The following is an 18,847-nucleotide window of genomic DNA, read 5'->3' on the forward strand; positions in this document are numbered from 1 at the left end:
TGGATTTCATTAAGAAAATTCTTAAAACCATACATGAAAATTTAAGTTCAAATATCATTGAACAATTTCCAATCATTAGATTTTAGGATTAACATCAAGAACATAATTAAATTAAGCTCTAAAATCCTAATTTTCTAACACTTTTGATGTCATAGGTATAGATAAGAAGAAGGTATGTGCAACAAATAAACAGGAAGAGCTATTGTAAATATCTTGTTGATTTCTTGAAGTTAGAAGCAAGCTCGAGGGCCATACACATTAAGGAAAAGAACAAACGTTGTTATTTGTGCTAGTTTTTTTTTTTTTTCAGAATCAGGCCAGCAATGATACAAACAAGACAGACTACAAATCTCCTTAATGAGGGACAGAGAGAGCTTGTGGCATTACTTCATGACTATGCATTGCAATTGTCTGGAACTTGCAATCACTTGAATATGAAGGAGCCAAGTCAATAGGTTTGTTCTCCTCCTGCAGAATGATGGCAATTAGTCCCAGCAAAACTTGCTCAAGTTCTTCCCCGTCAGTCCATTCGTGTATTTCTGCCTTGACAAGGTCAAGATTTTCGGATAATAAACTCCAAACAGGGAAATCCTTCCTTGGCATCGCAATATTTCCTTCGTTTAGCTTCAACATGGGGCAAAAATCACCAGCACCGTCTCCAAGATAAATGATCTTTTCGTTCTTCTCTAGAGAAGATTGTATCCTTTCTATTATCAGACCCTGTTTATTTATACAACATAATTAAGAAATCAGCAAAACAGATTAATTGCATAATATTCTATATATCTTCTGAATGAAAGTGAAGTATAGTAGCTTACCTTGCACATATTAGGAGGACAGACATTGTTGCAGTCATGTGGTGAATTAACAAAATCAACATAAGGCAAGATTCTTAGCTTCCCTTCGTCGTCCACAAAGCCTGGATTTGTGTTGATGTCTGTAAAATATTCGGTGATTCCATGATGCTGCAGAATTGTCTCTATATAGAACAAATTCGCATCGCTCACTATCCTCAACTCACACCTGCATTGCCCATATTATAATTTAGTTTATCACAAATCACAACCTGAAAAAATATATAAAGGAAATGAACTAATTGAGAGAATATGTATGGAATAGTATACCCCAAGGAATGAGCTGCTTTAATAGCTGGAACAATACGGGGATGAATCGGAACCCGTTTAAGCACCTCCGCAATGTCTTCGATTGTCTTTCCTTGTGAATGAAGCTCCTTCATTATAACATCCTGTTATATACAGAATACACAAATTATAACAATGCTGTCACGCAAACCAAAATCGGGTATCCCGTTACAAAGTTGGCTCTTTCTTAGAAGAGCCACGCATATTAGTTATTACAAAGTACATACATATATTTCATGTTGTATCAGCGGTAGATAGTGATTCTCCAAAAACTATTTTCAGGAAAAAAATCAAGCAAAATTTGAAGGTTAGTGAAAATAATCTAGAATTTTTAGAAATTTGATGAAGTTGTGACCAGATGTTTACGAAATTTATCATGTCTCACGGATACATTTGATTTGGTATATATCATGCAATAAAATATTAAAATGCATGCTTTCATAATTAAGAAGCATAACTTATACGAGTGCTCCTACAATTCCACATATAAGACAATAAAGAGTAGAATTTTGATGTAGAGAGGTGTTAGACAGTAAAGCATGGAAGAGAAACAAACCATAGCAGAGTTCCAAGGCATGGTGGTGAGAAGCTGGTCGAACATGGCCGTCACACCCAACCCGTCAATCACCCAGTTGTCACTATCTATGTCGATGATGGTCTTATCGAAGTCGAAAATCACCACTATTCCTGCCATTCGATATGATTTCTCGGCGAGAAATGAGAAATCAAAGAGAGAGAGAGACTTTGTACTGGTGATATTAGAGGCTGTTGTTTTATGTTTGAGATGAAATACAAACAAAAGCACACGGGGTTTATATAGGTGAGGAAAAGAGGTTTTAGGAGAAGATTCCAAACGAATATTACTTAAGAATTCGATTCTATTAAAAAAATTTAATTTTTAATTTATCAAATATATAATCGTGGGTGTGTTATGTGTAGCTCAGATTCACTAGGACAAATTTTATCACTTGGCCGCCGAGTCTAGAACTGTCGTAATTCTTAAGGATGTTGTAACTTGTGCGTGATCTGAGCCGTTGGGCATTGAGTAAGATAATTGGACGGTGAGGATTGGGTAATGATTTGGTTCGAGGAATTTAACGCGGGAATATTCGTTATTTTCCTGAAGCACGAAGAACATTATTTAAATGATAGGGTGAGATATACGGGACTACTACTTGTACGAGGCATTAGCAATTTTGTTTGTGGCTGTCGGGCGTCCTGATTTCTCGGCTGCACATTAATAATTTGCTGCGAATGGTTTTTGTTTCCTTGTACAAATACACCGAATAAGGAACATTATCCGTAATTTAATTCTAAGTCTTCATTTTAGTAATATCAAGTTAATATCAAATATCTAACACGTGATTTGATTTGCAGCTTATTTTGTGAGCACATGGATTTATCCGGTACATATTCGTAAGATAGTGGCGGCGGGTTATCAACGATAAAAGAGTTCAGTTTTAAATGAGGGAAATTTTGAATCCTATCTTTATATTATTGATTTTTTTATTGAAAAAGTATTTTTTTTATTTCAGATATGAATGGTACTCCTATATGTTAAATTTTACGTATTTGATATCATATTATTAACCAATAAATTTTAAATTTTTCCGTATTTTTCGACACCCCGCAATAATATACTCCCTCAGTCCCATTTTGTTCTTCCTCTTTTGATTTTTGGTACTGTTCACGGTAAGCGATTGACTACTAATTTACGTCTAATCTATAATATCAAACATAGTCATGAGTAATATCGTTGGATTCGTATTTATCAGTACTTTAATACAGTGAAATTTTATATTTAATACTAAAACGAATTTAAAAATATTAACAATCAAAAGTGTACATTGACAAACGTGTCCAATACAAATAGGAAACGTTTTTAGGGACGGAGGGAGTATTATATTATGGACATCATTACCAAAATATTTGAACAAGATATAGTTTGAAATTTTTAAGAAGTATTCAAAGAATTTTGTTCAAATTATCATTTTCCTGTCAATTTTATCCACAAATGTCGGCATCTTTGATTTTAATATTTGAGCAAGAGAATATATGTAATATATAAAAATTTAAAATACAAGTATACCACTATTAAGTCGAAAATATGAAATAATATCATTTGAAAGATTAAAAACAGGAGCGTACAATTGAGAAGGACAATATCCGTCTGAGGTAAACAATACAGTAACAAGTAACAAGGACGCCTCATATTAGATTTTCATAATTATTTTAACAAAAATTTATCGCCTCCTATACACAGTTGTAATTGTAAAACTTTATTACGTATAGTATTTATATATAGGAACATCTAAGCTCTACTCAAACTACTCATTGAAAATATAAAGTGCTAAAAATTGGTGAGGTGGCATGAAACGAGCATACAGTTGAATAAATTTGACTGGCAAAAACGAGCAAGTGTTTAATTGTCCGGATTTTGAATAATTTGTTGGAAAAAGTGGAGAAATCCCGTGACGTTGATTACAAACAAAGGAAAAATAACAACTCTGTTTCGATTAAGTTTATCCCTAATAAGTGGAGATTTAGTACAAGCCTATCACTCAATCATCATCATATTAACCAACCACTTTCTTATGTCACACACCATACATAACGTGGCTCCCCTGCCTACTTTTACCCATCCATATCGGACTCCTCTTCTCTTTCATTTTTGTATTATTTTTCAATATGTAACAATTGAGAAATATAAAGTCCCGTAAACTTTTTTTATAATATTTTCCAATGTTAAGTTTTCATCGTCCTATCCGTTATTCTCTCTTAAAATAGACTTTTTATATATTATTATTATATATATTCAAATATATATTCAAAACATGCAATGTATTATTTTAAAGTATTTTTGTGATCATTTTTACGATATCCATCATTAATCCTCTCCTCTTTTAGGACGTACATATTGGGAGACGGTGACTCCATACATAATTTAATTCTCTTTTAATATAGTTTATAAATTATTTTAATTTCTTATTTCTTTTAAAGAAAAAACTAATATTTAAAGTTTAATATAAAAAAGAAAATTTTAAAGATAAATTATGTAATTATACGTTATATTTATTTTAAAATATGTGTCTGTCGAGTTTTAAAAACGGTAAAAATTAAATTGGACGGAAAGAATAAAAATTATTTTCCGTGATATTGTAAAAAGAAAGCTACTGGCTAAAAGCGAACTGGTCACCTAATATGAAGTATTGAGAAATGAAAGCAAGATAACAAATATCGATTTGAATTAATTTTTTTTTTTAAAATACTAAAAATCGTTGGTAATGGATTTATATTTATTAAAATTCTGATTCCCCAGGCAAACTTTCTGGCAACAGAAATGAGAGTCTGATGCAATGCTCAAGATGATTGCTTGTAGGTTTAGTGGGAGTTTCTATTTTGGTGTTTTATATAATAAATATTGAGTTATTTATGTTCTCCCGAATACAGTTAATAAGATTTTATTAAATATCACTCTATTTTTGTTCAACTTTCTTATTGTGGTTTAGCATTGAGTTGGGAAAATTGGAATCAATCTCGTAAGAGATTGATTAGGTACTAGTTGGAAATAGAGATTATATATATTACATTGTATGTAATTTTCATGCCACTTATCCATGTATTAATTTATATCGTTGAATATATTTGTGTGGTGACCATGGAAGATTTAGTACCGTAAAATTTGTGATGAATGCCGCTAGAATCTCATGCATATATAGTAAATGGACTGAATTGTTTTGGTAAAATCTAAGGATGATAAATGAGAACTAGTTCCCGGAGAACTATTATATTATGTAATTATGTTTTATGAGTTTTGTAATTTTTTTTTCACTTTTTTTCTTGAGTTGCATAAAAATTCTCATAAATATATTTTAGTTTTACATAATACGTCAAAATTTAATAAATATTGTCACGATTACTATAGGACACTACATATAAAAGTATAGTATGTTCTGTGATTTGTGCATAACATATGTATATGTTATGTAAAAATTTTCTCATATTTTTTTATTTATATACAATTTTTTTTTAATTAACATAACATATACATTTTAAATAAGAGATACAAAAAAAATAAGAAAAATGAAGTATTCTCCGGTGTTCTCCAATTAAGATGTTCTTCATGAAACCCAACCCATATAAATATATTAATTATATTTGCTATTTATTATATTTTTTTAAATTAAGTGATCAAATAATAAACCCAATTAGATTTTAATTTATTGTATGAACCTAGCTAATAAGTGGATAGCTAATACCAGACCCAATTAAATTATAATGAGAGATTTAATCAGGTTGTATATAAAAAAGGTTATAGTCTCCAATATATCAAGTATGATATACGGTTTATGTTCTACCCATCAGAGAGAGCTATTGAGAAATTCTAAGGAGTACTTGACTGAGAAAGATAATAATCAAGAAAATAATAAAGATTTAGATACCGTAAAAATTATCGTCTTATGGATTCAGGTACGCTTCGCCTTCGATTTAATCTCGATAATTAGACATGATAATTACGGTCCTTGTCTATATTTTAGACAATTATGTGTTTATATAATTAATAGATTCTATTAGAGAAATGAAAGCAAGATACCAAATATCGATTTGAATTATTAGATTTATTTAAAATACTAAAAATCGTTGATCGTTGTTAATGGATTTATATTTATTAAAATTCTGATTCCCCAGGCAAACTTTCTGGCAACACAAATGAGAGGATGATGCATTGCTTAAGAAAAGCTTGTACGTAAGTAATTATGGGACTGGTAACAGTTAATTAGCTACACAAAAGATTAAAGGTGAGGCTGATAATGGAAATTCTTTAATTTAAAGATACTTAAAAGATTGATTGATGGTAGTAGATTTATTGTAATTCGCACGTACAAGGGTTTGAATGCATCACTAACAATAGCTGGTTTGAAATAAGTTTGTTTTTGTACGCATTATTTGGCTACAAGAAATAACAATGGTGGATGCTTACGGGGATTAGGTTAGTGGTTTCATAAAGTGACACTAAATATCTTAATACTGAATAGGTTCTTTTTTGTTCGGAAGGTTGGGAGCTGCGAGAGCCGTTGTATATTATGGCAAGTCGTTTGTTACATTTCGTCGTGATCACTCTGTTTTCCAGGGAAGGTGGTGGTGGCCTGGTGTATTGAAAAAGTTTTGCTCGATAGAACTAGTGACTGTTTATCAACAATGTTTCTTAGTTACGGTCAATTAAATTACAATTCCTCGAAAAAAAAATTGAATCATAATTCATAAATATAAGAGTTAAAACGAATAATTGTTTAGGTTGTAAGAGCTCGTGGATAAATAACGTTAATAATATTTTCCTATTGGGAAAATTTAATTTAAATATTTTGGAAATTGGTTGATATTACGGATACTTGGAGGAAAATACGGTAACTCTTCTATAAACGCAAAGAACCCGGATAAAAACGGATAGAAATTGTAACTGATCTTATTTGTTGAATGTATGAATGTCAAATGTATGAATGTCAAAGAAAATATATAAACACTATTTTGCTGTAAATTGTTTTCAACCGAAAATAAGAGACCTACAAATCTCAGGCTCTCTAAGTGTAACATGTAAACTTGTTAGCTAAAAAATCATTATCTAAAATTTTGTTAAACTTATAAGGATTGTGTTCCACTATTGTTAGCTATAATCATTAGTTATATTTAAAATATTATTTTTTATTAATTTTAAACATGCAATTAAAATAAATTTAAGTTAGTTTTAATCAATACAATTGAAAATAAAACATGTATTTAATAAAAAGATATTCAATGATAATATTTTTATATTTTGATATTTATGTAAATATTTTAAGTAAATATTATAAATAATTTTTTTTACAATTATAAATATATAACATATTTAAAAATGAAAAAAATAAAATTAATAAACATTACTTATATAAATTCTAAATTATATAATTAAAACATAGTTTATTATATCATAATTTTAAAATTTTGGTTAACAATTAGATAATATTTAAAAATAATTTGAAGTAGTATGTTATATTTAAAAAAAATAAAAAGAGCACCTGAAATGGATTAGGTTAGGTTTAGAAGAAATTTTAAGAATGAAAATGGCGTGGATTCGTTTGGATGATGAGAGCAGAGCCAACAAATGTAGCGTGCCCTTTTTATGTAATCTAAAATTATAACTAACAGAAGTAACCGTTGAAGTGAACAAAATTAAACATATTAGGTATATTTCATTGCCACGTAGATATTAGCTTAGGTGAGAAGCGTTGGAGATGCTCTAACAACACATATTTCTTTGAAGACAATATGTCTAGTTGGTTTGGGATTTCGTCGGATCTTTATAAATCCATGTGCAATGATTGTGGTGGCGATTCATAGAAAGCTTATGACTGTTCATGATTTGTACTCAACAAGGCTACACTAAGTTGTCATGGATTTATGCGAAGACATATATTAGGGTAAAGTACGAGACCATGTAGAGGTCTCGAATATGACCTCTTAGAGTCCGGCCATGCGATGCGACCTATAATGTGAATACGTGTGATCACTAATGATCCGTTCATGCATAGCGATCCGCTATACGATTCTTTGAGGTCTAGTCATGTGTCTTGTTGTAAATAGAGAATAAGGTATATATTGATGGCGAGGAAACCCCTAATATGGCTGCAATTGCATGTATTTAGTCTTTCCTTATGGTAAAAATTGTCATCGTATAAAATATGGAAGTGCGATGAGACCCAAGGTGGGAGTAAGATCGCTTATCAGTCAGATGTGACTCCTCGAATAGTAAGGGCCGCAAATCTTCATGCCTTGTTATTGTTTTCGATAATTTAGTGGACACATGCCATTTTTATTCCCAAACAATCTAACAATAGAATTACAGAAGGTTGGTTGAATGTAATTCTTGATTTCTTTTGGAAATTAAGAAAACTCTCTACCAAAATATATCTGTGTTTGAATATGCAAGTGTGCAGAAATGAAATATATATGTATTCAAGACACGAAGTAATTAAACATAAAGATTTAAAAACTCTCTGGTGGATTGATCTTTTCCACCAGAGATATATATTGATTGAGAACTCTATGATGCAAGAATGCACATAACTGCTTACAAGTAAATTTACAAAGAAAGAACGAGAAATTCCTAATAGGTGTAGCTTTTTCTATTTCTCAGTTCAATCGATAATTAATCTACTTGCTACTCTTGGTTTATATATCACCAAGTTACATATGAAAAAGAAAAATATATAAAACCAAGTCCCTAAGTCTAATCACATGTTTCTTCATCTCTCTATCCTTTCTTCAAGTAAGCATGGAAATGAAAATGCTTCTTTGTTCTAATAAACCTGTTAAAAGGCTGCCACATTCCTTTTGTATACAATCAACCCATGTGACTATCAAGTCACTCTCAACTGCTTTTGGAATTTGTTATCCGTCGAGACTTTGTAGATTATCCATTGAGCCTCTATTGGATCATCCGTTGAGAGTATCTTGAGTCATTTGTCGAAGCCTTGTAGAATCATCCGTTGAAAGTATTTCCATAGCAGTTGACACAATTTCATTTATGCAAAATTATAAGACATCTAATATTTACAATTAGCCAACCTATTTTGCATATCAATCTAGTAGTCAACATGACTTAGAATATTCTACAATCTCTAATTCTCTAAGACATTACAGTATACAGGAATGTGTTACAATTTTTTTTAAACATAAGCCACTCTTTCAACGGATGACAAAGTAAGATTATCCGTTGAGAGTTACAAACACACTTGATTAAATCTACTAAGGTATTTTGGTGAAATATCATCAATCCTACAATATATTCCTAACAATCTTCCCCAATTTATATCTACTACAATTGTAGGCATAAATTTAGGAGGACTTGATGATAACAAAACACCTTATACAAAATGATTATTCAATAGTAGATAAAAATGATAAGTGTTGTAAATTTTATAAAAAATTGATAGAAGAAAGTTCACAGAAATCTCACAAGCCTTATTCAAGGTGCTCCTCTAGATTGAGCAAATTAATTCTTTTTCCTTGAGTGTCTAGTCTTCTTTCCCAGCTTCTCATTGTTCTCTTCTATCTGGTGTTGGAGTTGTTTGTTGAACTCAGATTCATCTTCATTAGATAGATCCAACATCTCCTGCATTTTCTTGAGAGTCTCATTGCTCGATATTTTTAGCTGTTCTTCTAGTCTGAAGAATCTTCTGGCATTTCTTTCATCTCTAAAGTCTATCAACCAATATGGCCTCAAGTGCACTCTACTTCCAGTGTAAGTAATAGATAGGATTTTTGGAAGTGCATTTGGATCTCTCCTGCTTTGCATTATTTTTTGAATTTTGTTGAGTACCTCTGTTTTGGCCACCTTGGTGAATCCAAAATCTTTCTTCATTGCAGAGAATACTTTCACCAAGATACTGTATCCTTCATTGAGAATCCTATGTAGAGGCCATGTGAATTCCTTTCCACCCCTGTACCTGAACACCAATCTTTCTCGAAGTCTGTTGTGGGCAATAATTACTCTAACTTCATCTAGCTCATCCAAGTAAAGATTAATGTCCGAGAATTCTTTTATGTCACAGATAAGAGTTGATCTCCTTTGTTGACTGTTGGCTTGGGTTTGGATGGGGCTTTGGATTGGAATGGGAAAGACTTGACTTGCTTGCTTGCTGTACTCTTTCTTCTTTTTGAAGTGGTTGGAATTGGGATGTTCAGCTCAGGTATAGGTAAGTTTTTCCAGTCTATTGGTTCATCCTTGGGAATGATTGGCTCGCCATGAAAGTTCACACCAGGATGGACATTGATTTCAACTTGCTCCATTGTGGGCTTAGTTGGTTAATTTATGGTAGTAGACTGAATTGACTTTGGTTCTTCCTTTTCTTCTTCAAATATTAGCTTCCTTTTGGCTCTCTCCTTTACCCTTTTTGTTAGGTCACACAACACTGTAGAAGGGGGTTGAATACAGTGTAGAATACAATCAAATCGATTTAGAACACAAGTAACAGAAAACATATGTATTCAATATAATAAACTTTGTTACAATGGAACTGTTCTCTCTCAGTGATGAACAAATATCACGAGAGCTGCTAGATTATAATGTATGATCTTCTCGATGATCGTAACACATATAGTGTAAACCTATGTCTGTGTTTATATAGACACACATTTACAAGATAAATTCTAATTGATATGGAATATAATTATGTCTCCTAAAATATATCAATCAGATATCTTATACAATTCTTCTAGTCCTCTAATTTTTTCCATGCATATCTTCTTCTGTATTAGTCTCGATCTTCTTTCCTGTAAATCAGCTTCCTTCCTTAACTGTTAGTCCTCCAGTACTTAAGTTCTGATATCCATCTTCTAATATTATCTTCTGATAATCTAAGTCCTGATATCCTTAAGTCCTGACTTCCAGTAAGTCATGATTCTAGTAAGAACTGATATTTCCTGTTTGTTAAGATCTGAAAACTAAACATGAATCATATTAGACATGACATCTCAAATATATCCAACAATCTCCCCCAACTTGTAAATTATGCAAGAATGTACAAGTTAATAGATTTGATGATGTCAAAAACATTTAAGTTCAAATGCAATAAGAGTTTAATAAGACTATTAACTACAACTTACAAAACATCCAGCTTTACCAACATCACTGAATCAATCTGAATCCATAATGATTCTTAGCAAAATCATTTATCAGATTATCTTCAGCTTTCCTCAGAACTTCAGCTAACTGTGCTTTGACTGCATCAGTTCTTCTTCTTTACTATCACCAATTTGATAAATGGCTGTTCAGAGAGCTTGAATGGATGTTCTTTCAAGTCCATCACCAAGTCTGATAACCTTAGGATGTGAAGAGTTTTCATTATAACATAAGCATCTTCCTTTCAGAATAACTTCCACCTTAGTAGAATTCTTCAGCATAGGAATTTCTCTTCTATCACCTTCAGTAATCATTGGACTGTAATGAGAAGTCTTTGTACCAAAGATTCTGAATAGATCTCTTATAGCCTTCAAAATGTATTCTGACCATCTTCTTGTAACATCGGATTTTACTTTCAGAAGATAGTGAATATGTTGAAGCTCTCTGACAGACTTGTTTAGTACATCAGTATCAGCTAGTCTATAAGTCCTTCCATCATTGAGAAATAAGATCAATTTCTCTTTTAGATTCTCTTTATCATGAGCATCTATCACAATTTGAGCAGACAACACCTTGTCAAGGTGCCTTTATTTGATTTGTTCATATGGTTTGTCTGTCAACATGAAAGGATCTCTTAGAGTAACCTCTACTCCTGTTCGAATCTTCTCTTCATCAGAACCTAATCCAGCTCTATCTCTAGGTTGCTTGGCTCTCAACCCAAATGTAGCGAGTTGATTAATCATGAGATTGGATTTTCGTTCAACTGGAGTAACTTTCTTCCATAACAGCTTCTTCTTATCAGTAATTGTCATTTTATTCAAATCAACTTGAGCATTGTCATTAGTTGATCTTTTGATAGCTTGATCAGAATTTGCTGTTTCTTCTATACCTTGCTGTCCTTTATTCTGAACAACAACTTGAGCAGTGTCAGAGGTTGTTTTAGATTCTTCAATTATCTTTCTTCTTTTCAGAATTTGAACAGTTTCATCTTCAACAAGATTATCATCAGTTACTTGAACCATTTTGCACACTGGTTTCATCAGATCTTGAGAAGTTTTCAAGTCCAGTGGCTTGGTTGGTTCATCAACTTTTCCTTTCCCTTTGTCTTTGGGATCACTCTCAGTTTGTGATCTAGTCTTGAACTTTGAAGTTTCAGAATTTGACTTTTCCTTGATCACAATATCTTTTTCCTTAGGCCTTGGAAGTTTCTTTGCATCAGAAGCTTTAGACTTAAGATTTGTCTTCTCAGCAGCAAATCTAGCTTCTTCCTCCTTGAGAGTTTCTAAATCCATTCCTGGATTGTATTAAATAATCTTCTTGCTATCTTCTCATCAAGTATCTGGATTTTAGGATCTTTGTAATAAACAGTAGTCTGCTTCCCCTTTAACTTCAGAGTTTGCAGAGACTTCTGAGAGTCTTCAGATCCTGACTGAATCAGAATATCAGAACTTAACATCAGACTTTGTTTATCAGCACTTGACTTCAGTCTTTGAGCATTCACAACATCAGAACTTGACTTGTTCTGAATAGAAGATTTTCCTTGAACTTTTCTTTGACCTCTGCTATTTTCATAGTTTCCTTGATCATCACCTTTATCATCCTTTTTCTTTAGTTCATAAGTAGGTGAACATTTGGACTGAGCATTTGGACTTAACTACCTTCTCCCCCTTTTTGGCATCATCAGGAAGTAAGAGAGAAAGAAGAAGTTTAACTGAAGATCGGATTTCTTCCAATTGAGCTTTCTGAGAAACTTGGTTAGCCAGGACCTCATCAATTTGGGCCTGTTGCTTCTCTTAAATCTTCTCAATGGCTTCAATATTCTCAAGAGTAGGTATGATATATATGTTCTTGTCAAGCTTAATCTGCAGATCTAGCTTATCAGCATGTTCCTTTAGTGGATCAACCTTCTCAAGAGTAGAAGTATGTAGACCTTGAAGATGTTTTGTAGACAGAGCTGTGATCTTGAGTTGTGTCTTAAAATCAGCATTTGTAAGCAACTCATCAGCTTTTGCAATATGCTCTGTCAGAACTTTAGAACATGGAATAAAATCTGATTCATTCCACTTCTTGGTCCACTCAACACCTCTGTGAGTATCCTCCCAAGGAATAGGTGATTTCTTTTCAACAAATTTCTTCACCAATTCTTCCTTGCCCAGAATAGGAACTGGATGCTCAGCAGAAACACTATCATAATAACTTGAGAAAGACTCATGATGTTCTGATATCTCAATAGTGTGTGAAGCAACTGGAGATTCAGGAATTTCATCATCTAAATTCTGAGGATCAGAATTTATCTCTAGAGCTGGTTTCTTTTGTTAGATATATTTGTGATGTCATGTCTAATAATGATTTGTGTTTAGTTTTCAGATCTTAACTAACAGGACAAATCAGGACTTAACTGGAAATCAGTACGTATACTGAAGTCAGAACTTAAGATATCAGAACTTAAGTTATCAGAACTTAAGATATCAGAAGATATTTATCAGGAGATAATATCAGGACTTAAGAAGACGTTTAGATAAGGAAGGCGGCTGATTGAAAGGAAAGAAGATCAAGACAAACACAAGAAGAGATATGCATGGAGAAGAATTCTATGAAGAATAGAATACTTGGAAGAAAAGATAACTAGTTGATATATTTTAGGATGCAGACTTATATTCGATATCAATTAGAAGTTTATCTTGTAACTGTGTGTCTATATAAACAGAGCATAGGGTTTACACTATATGTGTTATCTTAATCGAGAATATTATTCATTGTAACCCTAGCAGCTCTCGTGATATTTGTTCATCACTGAGAGAACGGTTCCATTGTAATACTGTTTCATTAATAAGATTATTCTGTGTTTCATACTTGTGTTCTTAATTCTATTTGATTGTACTAGACACTGTATTCAACCCCCTTCTATAGTGTGTGTGACCTAACAAGTGGTATCAGAGCAGTCTGTTAACATATATAGAGTAAAGATCCAAAATAATCATGTTTGAAGAAGAGAAAACTCCAACCAAGCCCACCAAAACTGAAGAAACTCCAAAGACTCAAATCCATAATCGATATGAGACTATTAGGGTTCCCATACTGAAACCTTCTGAGTATCCCATATGGAAAGTGAGGATGACTATGTTTCTGGAAGCTACAGATCCAGAATACCTTGACAGAATTAATGAAGGACCACATAAGCCAACCAAGCTCTCTGTTGTAGTTGCAGATCAGCCAGCACAGACTGTAACAAAGGAGAAAAATGAATATACAGCTGAAGATATCTCATCTATTTCCAAGGATGCTAAGGTAAGGCATTTGCTGCATAGTGCCATTGATAATGTCATGTCAAACAGGGTAATTAACTGCAAGACTACCAAGGAGATATGAGATGCCTTGGAGACAAGATGCCAGGGAACTGATTCAATTAAGAAGAACAAGAGGACTATACTTACTCAAGAGTATGAGCACTTTGACTCAAAACCTGATGAGTCATTAAGTGGTTTATATGACAGATTTGTCAAACTCTTGAATGATCTGTCACTGGTGGATAAGGAATATGATCTTGAAGATACTAATCTTAAATTCCTTTTAGCTCTTCCTGAAAGTTGGGATTTAAAGGCAACTACTATAAGAGACAACTATGCTCTTGATGAAACTACTCTTAATGAAATTTATGGTATGCTCAAAACTCATGAACATGAGATGGATCAAAGAAGCAAGAGGCATGGGAGAAAGTCAAGAACAGTTGATCTTAAGGCTGAGGAGGAATCCCCCAAAGTGGTTGTCTCAAAGAAAGGCAAAGGAAAGGATCTCATCACAAAGTCTGATACTGAGTCATCAAGTTCTGATAGTGACGAGGATTCAGAAACTGAAAGTCTATCTGAGATGGATGCTGATGAAGAGATGATGAAATTGTGTGCTCTTATGGTGAAGGGCATCACAAAGATAGCTTACAGGAAATTCAGAAATGGAAAAAAGTTTTCCAGGAAAAGTGAAAGTTCTGATAAGAAGGGATTCAGAAAATTTGAAGGCAAAGCTGGAAAGTCTGACAGAGGAGATTACTCAAATGTTAAATGCTACAATTGTGGTGAGAAAGGCTACATATCTCCTGATTACAAGAAAGGAAAAGGTGACAAAGGCAAGGCACTTGTCACAAAGAAGAAAAGCTGGACAGACACTTCATATTCTGAGAATGAGGTGAACTATGCCTTGATGGCAAATGCTGATAGCAGTTCTGAAGCTGCTGAGTTAAAGGTACCTCAAACAACTTATGCTTTTCATACTGATGATATTGCTGAGTTGAGATCTTATCTTAAATCCTTATTCATTAGTTATAGAGATCAGACTTTAACTTGTGATAGGTTAACTTCTAAAAATCTGGCTTTTAAGACAAGGAATGACTATTTAGAAAAAGAGTTAGTTATGTTCCATCAAACTCAGAAAGAAAGAGATGATATTTTTTATGTTAGAGATGAAGTGTTAAAATTGAATCAATCTCTAAAAAATGAGTTAGAAAAGGAAAGAGAGATTATCAGGACTTGGACTAACTCTGGCAGAACAACTCAGAATTTGATAAGTAGTGGAAACTGGAAAGAGGGCTTAGGTTATGGAGATGATAAAAGTGAAACAGGAACTAAACAAGTTAAGCCAATTATTGTTAAACAGACTACTAAGCCAAAGGTAAATCCTGTTAAGTTTGTAGCTAAAACTGTAAAGTCTGATTCTGAATAGATGATAGATACTGAGACAGAAGTTAAGGCAGAGTCAACTTCTGACAAATTGAAATAGGATAAGCCAGCTGAAGTTAACATAGGCTTAATGACAAAGAAGCAGCTTAAGTATAAGCTGAAAGAGATTAAGAATGTAAACAAGGTAAAACCACCTAGGAAAAATAGGAATGGAAATGAAGGTGTGAATAAAAGCAATAATTATATGCCTGTTCCTAATGCTCCTAGAAAGAAATGCTATAACTGTGGAAATTCTAACCATCTGGCTTCTTTTTTGCAGGAAGAATAAGAATATAAACTCCTTACCTTCTAAGTCAGGAGTTAAGAGTCAGACTGTTAGATTTAAGCCACAAAATCCTTATTTTCATTGTGGTAGTTTATGGCATTCCATTTATACTTGTAAGGAATATCATAGTTTGTACTATGATTATTATCAAATAAAACCTTCTTTAAAGAAAGTTAGCATTATTCCTTCTAGTGTAAGTTCTGATGCAAAGTCTGATACTGTAAATTCTGATAAGAAAAATGTTAACATAAACTCTGATGTTAAATCCGCTGCAAATGTTAATAAACTTAATAAGAAATTTTGGATCCTTAAAACTAATCATTAGTGGTCTTTGTGATTGCAGGGCAATAGGAAAAACATCCTAGTTCTGGACATTGGATGTTCATGACATATGACTGGAAATAAAGCTCTGCTATCAGACTTTGTGGAGAAAGCTGGCCCATGTGTTTCTTATGGAGATGGCAACATGGAAAAAACTCTGCGATATGACAATATCAATCTTGGGAATGTCATCATTTAAAAAGTAGCTCTAGTCTCGAGACTTAAACACAATCTGCTGAGTGTTAGTCAAATATGTGACAGAGGTTATCATGTGGATTTCTTTGAAGAACATTGTGAAGTTGTAAGCAAATCTACAGGCAAAGTTGTTCTAAAGGGATACAGGTTTGGTAACATTTATGAATCCAAGCTTTCAACAAGTTCTGATGGTTCTGCAATCTGTCTGTTAAGTAGAGCATCAATTGAAGAAAGCTGGGAATGGCACAAGAAACTCTCTCATTTAAATTTCAACAATATAAATGAACTAGTCAAGAAACATCTTGTGAGAAGACTGCTAAAATCAGTATTTGCTCCTGATGGACTTTGTGATTCATGTCAAAAGGCAAAATAAAGAAAATCTTCATTCAAGAGCAAGACTGAATCTTCAATTCTTGAGCCTTATCACCTACTATATGTTGATCTATTTGGTCCAGTGAATGTCATGTCTAATGCAAAGAAGAAATATGCTATGGTCATAGTAGATGAGTTTACCAGATACACATAGGTGTATTTCTTGCACACAAAAAGTGAGACTGCATCTATCTTGATTGATCATGTCAAACAACTGGATAAATTGATCAAAGACTCTGTGAAAATCATAAGTAGTGATAATGACACTGAGTTCAAGAATTTGATCATGGAAGAGTTCTGCAAAGACCATGGAATAAAGCAGGAATTCTCTGCTCTTGGAACTCCACAACAAAATGGAGTTGTTGAAAGAAAGAATATAACTCTTATTGAAGCTGCACGAACTATGCTTGATGAAGCAAAGTTACCAACCTACTTTTGGGCTGAAGCTGTGCAGACTGCTTATTTTACTCAGAATGCAACACTTATCAACAAGCATGGAAAGACACCATATGAGATGGTGAAGAAAAAGAAGCCGAATCTGAAGTACTTTCATGTATTTGGATGCAAGTGTTTTGTTCTTAAGACTCATCCTGAACAACTATCCAAATTTGATCTAAAAGCTGATGAAGGAATTTTTGTTGGATATCCACTTTCCATAAAAGCCTTCAGAGTCTACAATTTAAGAACAAGGATTGTCATGGAATCTATCAATGTCTCTTTTGATGATAAGAAGATTACTGGACTTGAAGATTTCAATGATCATGATTAGCTGAGAATTGAGAATGAAGTTTTAAATTCTGATTCTGTAAATTCTGATAGTCTAAATCCTAATACAGCAAACTCTGATGGGTTAAACTCTGATGTTATTGAAACTGTGGTGACTACGCCAAAGGAAAATGCACCTGTGCAGGGGGAGCATATTGAAGATCCAACCACATCTCAAAAAGCATCAGAACCTAGAACAAGCTCTTCAAGTTCTGATTCATCAAGTTCCGATGGGCCAAGTTCTGATAATTCTGGAAACTCAAATTCTGATTCATCAAGTTCTGATGGGCCAAGTTCTGATAATTCTGGAAACTCAAATTCTGAAGGACCCAACTCAGAGAGCATGATTTCAGGGGGAGCATCAGAAAATATTGATGGAGACAACATAGATCATGGGGGAGCATCCAGTTCTAGAGATAACCTTCCATCTGCAAGGAAGTGGACTAAAGCACATACACCTGACTTGATTATTGGAGATCCTGAAGCAGGTATTAGAACTAGAACAACAACATCAAATGAGTGTCTCTATCATTCTTTTCTTTCTCAGGCTGAACCAAAGAAAGTGGAAGAAGCTCTTCAAGATGCTGATTGGGTGTAAGTAATACAGGAAGATAAAAATGAATTTGAAAGAAATAAAGTCTGGACACTAGTGCCAAAACCAAAGAATAGATCAGTTGTTGGTACAAAATGGATGTTCAGAAACAAAACTGATAGTGATGGCATAATTACAAGTAATAAAGCAAGGCTGGTTGCAAAATGATATTCTCAACATGAGGGAATTGATTATGATGAAACATTTGCACCAGTTGCTAGATTGGAAGCCATAAGGATATTTTTGGCTTATGTTGCTCATAAAAAGTTTACAGTCTTTCAAATGGATGTAAAAAGTGCTTTTCTTAATGGAGAATTGGAAGAAGAAGTATATGTTGAACAACCTCTAGGTTTTGTAGATTCAAAATTTCCTCATCATGTCTACAGACTTGATAAAGCACTTTATGGCCTTAAGAAAGCTCCAAGAGCATGGTATGAGACATTAGCTCAGTTTCTTCTGGAAAGTGGATTTAACAGAAGGTCTATTGATAAAACTTTATTCTATCTCAACCATGGAAATGACTTACTTTTGGTGCAGATATATGTTGATGATATCATTTTTGGTTCTACAAATGACAGATTTTGTAAAAGATTTGCCAAGCTAATGTTGTCAAGATATTAAATGAGTATGATGGGAGAACTTAGCCATTTTCTTGGCCTTCAAGTCAAGCAGAATGAAGAAGGAACTTTTATTTATCAATCCAAGTACACCAGAAATTTGTTGAAGAAAGTTGGAATGCAAGACTATTCAAGTGCATCCACTCCTATGGCCATTGCAACAAAATTGGATAAGGATACTGGTACATCA

At 33.2% G+C, this 18,847-nt stretch overlaps 1 protein-coding gene across 1 annotated transcript; it reads right to left on the reverse strand.

Annotated features, from left to right (window-relative positions):
- Nucleotides 1-200: 200 nt before the first annotated feature.
- LOC141663558 (inorganic pyrophosphatase 1-like) lies at nt 201-1,938 on the reverse strand. Its single transcript, XM_074469339.1, has 4 exons — nt 1,699-1,938; nt 1,125-1,246; nt 819-1,023; nt 201-720 (listed from the first exon to the last, which is right to left on the reverse strand). Exons 1-4 carry the CDS (start codon nt 1,834-1,836, stop codon nt 355-357), a joined length of 831 nt encoding a protein of 276 aa, XP_074325440.1. The 5' UTR covers nt 1,837-1,938; the 3' UTR covers nt 201-354.
- Nucleotides 1,939-18,847: the final 16,909 nt, after the last annotated feature.

The sequence above is a fragment of the Apium graveolens genome, chromosome 6 (genome assembly GCF_009905375.1).
Source record: "Apium graveolens cultivar Ventura chromosome 6, ASM990537v1, whole genome shotgun sequence".
In the NCBI taxonomy this organism is placed as follows: Eukaryota; Viridiplantae; Streptophyta; class Magnoliopsida; order Apiales; family Apiaceae; genus Apium; species Apium graveolens.